Source organism: Protomyctophum bolini (assembly GCF_963924005.1).
Source record: "Protomyctophum bolini genome assembly, chromosome: 8".
NCBI lineage: Eukaryota > Metazoa > Chordata > Actinopteri > Myctophiformes > Myctophidae > Protomyctophum > Protomyctophum bolini.
The window spans coordinates 37225465-37236379 of record NC_137869.1 but is presented as its reverse complement, the minus strand read 5'-3'; the positions used below and the strand labels follow the sequence as shown (position 1 = coordinate 37236379).

Genomic DNA, 10915 nt, shown 5'->3' with positions numbered 1-10915 from the left:
ACTAAGTTATGCAGGAATGCCTACTACTAACCTGCCAAAAACTACTTTCTGGCCTTGGCAGCCCACACATCCAAACAGAAAACTCCTATCTGATTGTAATAAACAACGTTAAACTCACTTTGCCACTCACTGTGTGTATGCGCATACCCCTCTATTCAGGTATGAAGGTATTGGTCGTTTGGTCCCACCCAGAGCCACATTTGAATGGCCATTTGAATGGCCGTTAATGCTCAGCAGCTACAGTAACATGCTTTGACTGCATGGTTTGTTTTCCAGTAGGAATTATTTACGTGTCTGTCTGCAGTGGTCAAATTACCAGATACCTTGTCTTTTTTTGCTACTCACTTTCAGAGCGGGAACCAGAGTCTGTTAAAGAGTCTAGGGCAGTGGTGGAAAATGTATAATATAAAATGTTTTTTACTTAATAATCAATACTGCAATAATAGAACTCCTCTGTTACAAGTAAAAGTCCGGAATTGAAAATGTACTTGAGTATAAAAGTGCAAACGCATTGGTGCGAAAATGTACTTAACCCTGTAAGCCCCAAGCTTTTCGTCAACATTTTTATATGAATTGATTACTTAATTAATATATATATATATTTTCCTGTTCTTTTTTCACCTAAACATCATTGATGTTCATTGTTTAGTCTTGCAATGCCATTGGTCATGATATTTGCATATAAATACCCCCCACAGAGGCACAAATTTACACAACTTCAAAATCAAATGGACAAAATGTTTTGTAATAATAGTCAAAAAAAGTAATTAGTAACTAAAGTTTTCACATAAATAATGTAGGGCAGTAAAAGGTGCAATATTTGGGTCTGAGATGTAATGGAGTAGAAGTAAAAGTATTGGAAATTGTACGTACTGCAAGTAGAGCACAAATACCTCAACATTGTACTTCAAATTAAAATGTACTTTCCACCACTGGTGTAGGGTGGCTGTGTGCGTGCGTGCGTGCGTGCGTGCGTGCGTGCGTGCGTGCGTGCGTGTGTGTGTGTGTGTGTGTGCGTGTGCGTGGCTCAGCTACAGATAACAACCATACATAGTCAGGTGCTCGTGCAAAACTTGCCCACTGCTTCTGTGTACATTCTTGGCTCAAACAAAGTTCTAGCAGGATGTGGTTCACTTACAGCCTGGTTGGCTGCCTCTCTCTCTCTCAACACTTTGGCCCCCTCCGCTCCTCTTTCTTCCAATATTTATTCTGCATTTAGCCTCTCAGAACCAAACCATTTTGTTAATGCTTTGTCCACAATTCCATGCTGTATTGATGTCGTACCGTAAGAGAGAAATGAAACCAAATGGATGGTCATCAACTCTCCATCATTTAGCTGGGGACCACCTGGAACCCCCACAAGGCCCACTGGTGGTCCCCGGACCACCAGTTGAAAACCACTGCTCTATTGCTTGCTCTCTCTCTCTGCGTCCCTTTCCTCTGTGTGTCTCTCTCTCTCTCTCTCTCTCTCTCTCTCTCTCTCTCTCTCTCTCTCTCTCTCTCTCTCTCTCTCTCTCTCTCTCTGCTTTGGCAGCATTGGCTTTGTCAGGCACCACCCAGGGCAGTCCATGGCTTAATGTCGTAAACTACAGCTGTGACAGTGACGGTATATAGAGCGCTCGGTGGGAACTAGGCCACGTATTGTTAATCTAAACAGAATCTGTGATAATTTGACATAAACCAATCTTAACAATCAGTCATCATTCTCCCTGCGCGGAACATGCGGCGTCAAGATGCCAGTGCCACACGCTTTCACACGCGCATGCGATGAACGCATGCATTACTTATAAAGACATGTGCCATGAAATCACTTGCAATCATACATGTACGTGTATGTATGTATGTATGTATGTACACTTACTTACATACATACCGTATAGTATACGCCACACACACTAAATCAAATGGGCTGTATTACCAAATCAGTCATTTTTATATACACTTACACAAAGGGTAACGAATGGGTGCACCTCCACCATGCACACACACACGCACTCATTCATGCCCTCCCTCCGGGCCGGACCCTGCAGTGTGTGACGTAATAATCCATATCTTTTTTTTCTTCGTGTGGCACCGTATATGACAGACGGCTCCTCATATGGGGGAGCATCCGATGCGTTTGACTTGAGACTTTATTGACCTATAAAAGGATAGCGCTCCTCAAACAAGCTCTCAGCACGTCCCTGTGGGCACATCGTGATGCCACATAAAGCCCACAACCTCCGAACTCATACAAATGGCCACATTAAAAGGACCATTAACATCTGGAAATGTTTGCATTGACCAGGATGGTGTGTTTTATGACTTCACACAGGTCTTATCCTCCCCCCCCCACCCAGTTTGGCAGTGGTAACTGGTGATGTATTGTAAAATTAATATACTGTTATACAAAGCACCTTACAAGTACCGTTAGTTGTAGAATGGATGCTTCCAGTGGGAATTAAACCTCTTAACATTTATTGTGTTAATGGAATACTCTCTGTACTCAAAGCACTGAACTACGCAGGATGTGTGTTTTGTTTTTTAAGATCTCACTTTTGACCATGTCTGCTCAGACTGAACCATATAGGCGATTTTGGGCTCTCCCAGTATAATAATAGCCTACAATATCTGGGTACACATCGGTGACAACTCAATGGCGGTGTTCTAAGTTATAGAATATAAACAGCTAAATATGTACCGCTACTTATTTTTCTTGACAATATATGATCTTTTTACTCATTTTCGGCTATGGACTGAGCCAATTTGCCATAGCAGCCAAATGTCCATGATGAAACGGAAACTGTGGCTGCATGGCTATTAAGTCCATGGACACGGGAAATTGGAAGCCTGTTTACTTCCTCTTCGCAAAAAAAAAGAAAGAAAGCAATACTTACGTTAATTGCCTACATTACTGTAAATCGTTAAGAGAGAAGGAAGCGATTAAGTGCTTAGCGGAGGAATCGGAGAGTGAAACAAGGAGATTATTTAGAGAAGCAACATCACTCACAGTGTCCGGCTTTCCAGTTGACTACCATCACATTTCATTAGTCCGCTGTGTTGGGAAAGTGTGTTCTGTAACTAAGGGATGCTCTTCTGGAGGAGGACACATTTCACAAAGTTTCCAACGTGGTTTAGCACTGCTCTATAGTCTAATACCACATGTATTCAATGTCAGCACAACACTCTCAATAACAACCCCAAAATAGATGTTTTGTTGACGTCCTCCGTATAATGCCTGTGACACATTAAAGCCCTGCCAGCTGCTTAATACCTCGGCTGACATGTCTGTGCCAGCCAGACGCCCCCTCTGGCTCATTGTTGTGACCTGAACTGACGGAGAGCAAACGGTGCAGTGGGGATCCTGTGTCCGATCCCTGTGTAACATCAGTAGGTATACAGTATGTCCCCCGGTGGGGACTGCTGGCCACCGCAGCTCTTTGTCATCTGCATCAGCAGCCTGGATTCAAGCCTATGCGTCCCTGTGAAATATTTAGATTGCAATGCACGCACCCAGAGCACCTGATGGGTTCTGACTGTACCCGGCCTGACCCAGAAGGCCTATAGGATTCACCTGATGGGTTCTGACTGTACCCGGCCTGACCCAGAAGGCCTATAGGATTCACCTGATGGGTTCTGACTGTACCCGGCCTGACCCAGAAGGCCTATAGGATTCACCTGATGGGTTCTGACTGTACCCGGCCTGACCCAGAAGGCCTATAGGATTCACCTGATGGGTTCTGACTGTACCCGGCCTGACCCAGAAGGCCTATAGGATTCACCTGATGGGTTCTGACTGTACCCGGCCTGACCCAGAAGGCCTATAGGATTCACCTGATGGGTTCTGACTGTACCCGGCCTGACCCAGAAGGCCTATAGGATTCACCTGATGGGTTCTGACTGTACCCGGCCTGACCCAGAAGGCCTATAGGATTCACCTGATGGGTTCTGACTGTACCCGGCCTGACCCAGAAGGCCTATAGGATTCACCTGATGGGTTCTGACTGTACCCGGCCTGACCCAGAAGGCCTATAGGATTCCGTGGAAGAATGAGGACAGGAGTTTTCACTGGCTATGAATGGAGCTTAATAACATGGATGTGGTAATTAGTGCAAGGGACAGTATCCCCTCTCCACCACCATCTCCAATAATATCTGCAGGACAATGAATAAATTGAGTCCACACCAATTCCAAACTGCTCAGGGCCCAGTTATCAGCTCAGCCCACCTGTCATGGGATGCCCACATCAATTATATAATCTCAAGATCTACTACCTGTAGTGTTGCCAAAAGAGCAGCGGGCTCCCATGTGATCCAAAAAATTAATTTTACGTCTACTCGCCCAATTTTGTAGTGTGTCAGCGCAGTTCGGGGTGGGCTGACGAAAGGCCTCTCTCCGAGGAGCTGGGGAAGGTACAAAAATGAGCCTGCATTGCGTCCCCTCTTCCTCTCGTCCGCCACAGAGTGGAAGTGGGTGATGAGGTCACCCTGTGTCACCATCGCCAACCAACATCCTCAATGACAGTTAATCCCCCCCTGTACGGCTTTGTGCCTGCAGCCCCAACTTCCACTTACTGTAGCTGCTTCACAGGGAACGCATAGTGAACATGGACTTGTCTTTCCTTTCCCATGCTCTAAAAAGGAAAAGCATTTATAGATAGACGGAAAACTGAAAGCACTGCGAAATGTGTGCAAGTAGAATAAAAAAAACACACCCGTGTGAACTGAGTGGTGCAACTCCCCTCTTTTTTTTTGTCTTCAATGTTTGTGTTTACACAAGCCCTCGAAGCTGGAAAAGACGTCTATGTTGTCACAAGAACATTAGTTGAGCGCTTTGGGTCTCTCCATTGTACTCCCGAGTCCCGAGTCCCGAGTCCCTAGAACCTTTGCACTCAATTGAACAGTATATACTGACCTTTTTGTACACTTCGGAAAGGGGCATCAACTAACTACCGGTACTTAAACAATAATTAATTCATTTAGTTTGGCAATTAATGGATCTGCTTTCCGGTACCCAAAGCAAAAAAAGGAATAACAAGAACAGGGAGAACACTATAGGAGGTCTTCTGAATCTACTGTAGCACATCAAAGAAGTCCCAGAATAACAGGTGGTGTGGTGATGGGTGAATCTATTCTTATAAGTGCAGTGGCAGCAACATTACACCAGAGCAAGGCAACTGAGCAATGCAAACCGTGCCTGTTTTAGTGTTTACTAGTCTGTAAATGATTATATAGAGGGTATGCGCGTGACATCATCATCATACCCGGAAGTTATGTGGGAACGCCTACTGAGTGGCCTTGACAGCCCATACATCCAATACAAACCCTCTATTAGTGAAGTATGTGGCTTTTGTTTTAGAACAGACATGTTTAACTGAGGCCGACTGTTGTAATCTCTAAACTGGACCCTCGTCTGGTTCTGACAGACTGGTGTAGTGTGTGCAGACTGGGTGGCGTGTGATAATCCAGTTGAAGTATTCCTTTGGTACGGCGACTGCATGCGGCGGCGGGCCCGGGAGAACAATAACGCCATACGAGACAGTATCACGCTAAAGGTTTACAAAGTTTATTACACAAACAGGAACATATATAGTGCTGGATCATAATGACGTGACCACAACATATGAGACATAGAAACGTGACATGATAATGACTAATGCAGCATGGCTGACCTTACTAGCGCTGTGATGTCTCTCGTAGCCTATCCATAAAGTATGCTACAGTACAGGCACAGGCAGTACACAATACATATCAAGCACACTGTATCTCAAGTTCAAGTACGCAGACTTAGATGTACTGTACATGGACAGCTTATAACAGCCGACCAAAATAGGCGACAGCTTTGCAGTTTTCTTTTTGCCATGCTCTCATATTCCTTCTTTCTCATTTCCTAAGTGTGACACAGCCTGGTTTCTTCTCTTTTGTTTCGTGGTGCCATACAGACATGTCTGGACACAACTAGCAATTAACGCTTCCCCTCTAAGGTCATATAAGGGCCACTGCGGGGATTTACACTAACCTTTGAAGCATCGCCCGGTCTTGCATGTACGTCCGTTTCACAAAAATCCACCTTAAAATGTTGTGATCGTTTGTTGTCGTGTTGAAAAGTAATCCATATTGCCGGTCAACAACAAAGAGAGAACAAGGAGAACTCCGCTGCGCGCCGCCATTATTAACATGTGCAGCCACATATTCACTTAAAACATGTCCAAATATTCTAATTTGTAAAGGCCTACATCAACGTTTTTTCATAAATCGCACATAAACCCTGCCGTGAGACAATTTCTCCATTCGGATTGGCACCGGTGTCTACATTAGATTGATAAACGAGGGCTAATGGCACAATTAATCTAAATGGCTCACAGGCCAATGTCCTCTTGATGATAGCATAATTTATACATTCGTTACATTGGGTCCAAGAGGACAACTTTGACATCAATCATATGTGATTCTGTGTGCTGAGATCATATTCTGAGTGAGATGCATCTCCTCGCGCCATTTACTGGGTGTAACCCACCCAGGACGTTGCAGAGAGTGACACTGACATGAATGAAAGAATGACTACGCGTCTGTGCGTGCGTGCGTGCGTGCGGGCAGGGAGGGGTGTGTGATTGAGGCCACAGCTCTGGGAAAAGAAGCTGTTCCCCAATGTATTGGTGCAGGATGGTATAATTGTCCAGACCCATTTGCCCGAGAGGCAGTGGTTCAAACATAGTAGTGGCTTGCCCGGGGTGTTTGTGTGTGTGTGGTGTGTGTGTGTGTGTGTGTGTGTGTGTGTGTGTGTGTGTGGTGTCCCTGACTGGTGAAGATAAGTGTCCAGGTTTTGGAAACTCAATTTTGACTTTGTCTGTCTTCACCACACAGTGCTGGCCGGTCAGGCTGCTCTCAGTAGTGCTCCTGTAAAATTTCTTTGATATTACTTTAACTGGCTGTTAAAGTAGGTGGGTTAGGAAACAGCAAAACAGGGTCAGGACCCTGTTTTGCTGTAAAATAATGATTCTAAGAACCTCAGTTGGGCCAGGCTTAAAGTGGGCCAAAAGCAGAAACTTTTTTTTGTGACTGTCAGCATTTATTTTGAACTAAAAGAAAAAAAAAAGTTTCACCTTTGACTTTAGCCCAAAACATGACTGTGAACCAACCTTAGTGAAATATCTAGATACATTATGTCTTTAATTCTTACATGATGAGGCAAAAGTCTTCACTCATTCATTTCGAGCGTCATACCCACAAGACAGATTTCCTGTTCATGAAAGTGGACACTGATTCATTAGATCCCCTGGACGCTTGCCCTCCTAATCCAATGCAATCATGCTGAATAACATAATTGATCATATTCTATGTTATTCTTCATCATTCAGAACCGGTCTCTGTTCCCACACATCCCTGTTTGTCTCCATAACTCTCCCCCCCTTGTCTCTCCTCTGTCTTTGCAGACATATCATCATAACTCTCCCCCCCTTGTCTCTCCTCTGTCTTTGCAGACATATCATGACGGAGCTGATCGAAACAGAACGGCTGTATGTGGAGGAGTTGCAGAGCATCATGGAGGTACAGTATATCCCAGGCTGTTATCTAGAAAGGACACTAAAGGTCCCCACACACCGAGCGCGATCGGATCTCTAGCGGCGTTTCTCCATCAGTTTTCCAAAAAAAACGCGTCAACCACCTTTATGACCTCTATGACCGGTCTTACTTAAAAGGAAACAAAAGCACACTCGTGTCAAGTGTAGCTGCTACACGACTGTTTAAAGCAAACAAAGTCCATAGACTTGGCTGCCACATGACGTCACGAGTGGGGTTCAGCCAATCAAGTCATGTCGAATGTGGTGCACACACAAACACGCAAAGCTACTACTGAAGAGAAAATTAACAATAATGCACGAAGCTAACACAAGCCTTGCTGTTGATGCTCCTGGAGGCTGAAGGTTCATTGGCTGACCATAATAAATCAAGAGATTTACAGTGTCCCAGTTGCGAAACAGAGTGCACTAAATGACCTGGTGACGTATGATGACACGTCAATGTTACATGAAAAAAGTACAAAAACATGCACATCCAACTCAAACTTGGGCAGGTACCGAGCGGCGAGTAGTATACGCTCGGAAACGCTCGTACACTGTGGGCTCCGATGCTGCCATTATTTGCACAAATAGGTGACTGTGACTGACACGTCAATGTTGTCATTTACTGGAAAGTTGGATGTCAAGAACTTCCTCAGTTGACTTGTATGGGAAAGTGTACGCCCTGCACACACTGTACGGGATTGACTGGTTGAGTCACCATAATTAGGAAATGTGCCAATATAACCAATATAATAATACATAATGGCTGTTAAGGGGAACACAACAATGGTCCCCAGGTTGATTCTCAGTCAGGGTGGTGGTCCCTGGTTCATAATCAGTTGAAAATCCCTGATTTAAAATACATTGACATTTCTTTATACTAAGTAATTAAACCCATATTTTTATTTCTTCTTCTAAAAATGGCTAAATACCACGCACACCACGCTGCTCAATCATGGGGCTCTGCGTCATTAGATCAAGGCAAAATCTGTCATTAGATCCATATTTTAAAACTGCTGAGATTTAGCCTGGGGATATTCCTAATAAGAATAGGCTCTAGTTGGTGAATCCCAGACATTAATAGCCCTATTGATTTCCATTCATTAGTAGGAACATTGCATCTTGCAAATTACAAATCACCCCATGCTATACATCACCATAAATTCTAATTACTCATAATGTGAACTTAATTTGAACCCAATATTCCTGGTGGGTGGTTGAATATCCATGACAGTTTTGCTATTGGGTTATGATGAGGCCACAGAAAGGTTTAACCGACTGCACACCTGCTAAATAGATGTATTGATCACAGGAAATGGAGTACGTGTGCCATCAGTGCACAGCACTCCATAATTCATGCTTATTGCCTGCAGGTGCCTGTCTTTTTCACACGGGGTCTATTGAGTTTATATAACAGAGCTCAGAGCTGCAGACAGTCTTCAAGACCCACCCAGGCATTGGGGATGATTAGTGAGACTGTTCTGCTGTTTTATTTATGACTGAGAGTCTGGTATGTATGACTGAGAGTCTGGTATGTGTGCCTTAATTCTTTTTCAATCCACTGTCCCACATTTTGACCCCTCTGCCTCCCTCTGCTACCCCTCTGCCTCCCTCTGCTACCCCTCTGCCTCCCTCTGCTACCCCTCTGCCTCCCTCTGCTACCCCTCTGCCGATCTATAAGCCGATCTATAAGCTCACAGCGCGTTGCAGATGTGACGCGTTGTAAGCTTACAGATCAGCTATTTTCAGTCCACGATGCCATTATAATACGACGATGCATAAATTAGGCATTATTCCCATCTCCCTTTTGGCCGTGCCCGCCTCGCCCCCTGCACTTATCTCTCTTCTCTCTCTCTCTCTCTCTCTCTCTCTCTCTCCCCAGGGTTATTTTGCAGAGCTGGATAACTCTGAGCTCAGCCATCTCATCCCCCCCTCGCTGGAGAACAAGAGAGACGTGCTGTTTGGAAACCTGCCAGAGATCTATGAGTTCCACAATAAGTACGAGACCCATGGCTGCCACATACCGTTTTACAGATACACAACTAATGAGATTGATGTCAGGTTTAGGACAGACAAGACGTGGTGTCAGGCCTTCAAATTTCCCCCGGGGGTTAAAAAACAAAAAGAAAATCAGCTGCAAAGAGTTTCATGTCACAACTTGACTTTCTAACTTTTGCAGAAGAGAAATGATCTGTATGAAGGAATGCATTGAAGACGTCTTATCAGTTCCCGCAATGATCCTTAACTAATGCCTGAGGACCTCTCTGAGCAAGATCAAGACTAGTTCTGCTGCTTGTAATTCTCCTATCATCAATCTTATCCTTTCAGGAAATGAATGACCATGTCAATGATTTATTTCCACATTTATTCATTTATTCTAAAACTAGCACACAGTGACATAATTATAGCTGAGTGTTGCTACATACATACTGCACATACCTATGTTGCTACACACTTTGACACACACACACACACACACACACACACACACACACACACACACACACACACACACACACACACACACACACACACACACGCACACACACGCTGTGTATGTCATACATACAACACAAGTGATGACATCGCACAGTGACATGACATCTATTATGCTTTTATAATAAGAAGTGATTGATTTTCCATATTGTTGAAATATTTTAATTCAAACCTTTGTCATTATGTGCCGCTATAGTGATAACACACACATTATCACAATTCCTATCTCCATTGAAAATGCCCTGAACAGCCTCTCAGTTGTCAATGGTACCAAAGGCTGATCTACAGCATGTACGTAGATCAGTTGGCAGTTAGTTGGCATTAGTGGCAGTTTGTGGGTGGTCGACAGTTGAAGCGGTGCCATATTTTGTGGGAGAAATAACTCAAATAAGCAACCAGGTCTATGAAAACATAAGCCCAAAAAGAAGCAACTGCACTAGGCTCTTGGAAATAGCAGATCTACAAGCCCACAACGGGTCGCATGTGAGCTTGTAGATCTGCTATTTTCAACAACAAAAATGTGGCAAATGTGGAATATTTTTGAAACATTTTAACGACACAAATCTGGTATGCAGGGTCCTTGGCACAAAACATCTTGAATGTGTGAGAATCACTGGTTTAAGACAACATTTGGAAACAAGACTACATAAGCAACTATACTAGAAAACCGCAACCCCGCAACTACCAATATTTAGAAGCGACTATGCAGAAAAACACGGCCAAAGTCACTTATAATAAGCAGACATGGAAACTCCATGGTGTGAACGTATATAGAATGTGGGGCTTCAGTGTCTCAGGAGGTGGAGCAGTCGTGTGGGAACCCGGAGAGGGTTCCCCGGCCGGTTGGACCCGCGGCTCCTCCTCCGTGCTCGGTGGTTG

At 44.3% G+C, this 10915-nt stretch overlaps 1 protein-coding gene across 11 annotated transcripts in view; it reads left to right on the top strand.

The window, feature by feature from the left end:
- The window catches only part of mcf2l2 (MCF.2 cell line derived transforming sequence-like 2), a gene marked incomplete at its 3' end in the record, with an annotated part of 122008 nt that overhangs the window by 68295 nt on the left and 42798 nt on the right, over window positions 1-10915 (top strand). For all 11 annotated transcript variants that reach the window (XM_080771238.1, XM_080771235.1, XM_080771237.1 and 8 more), the window contains exons 16-17: window positions 7460-7526; window positions 9423-9538. In XM_080771238.1, coding sequence (XP_080627364.1) covers window positions 7460-7526; window positions 9423-9538 — 183 coding nt within the window. The remainder of the gene's footprint in view (window positions 1-7459; window positions 7527-9422; window positions 9539-10915) is intronic.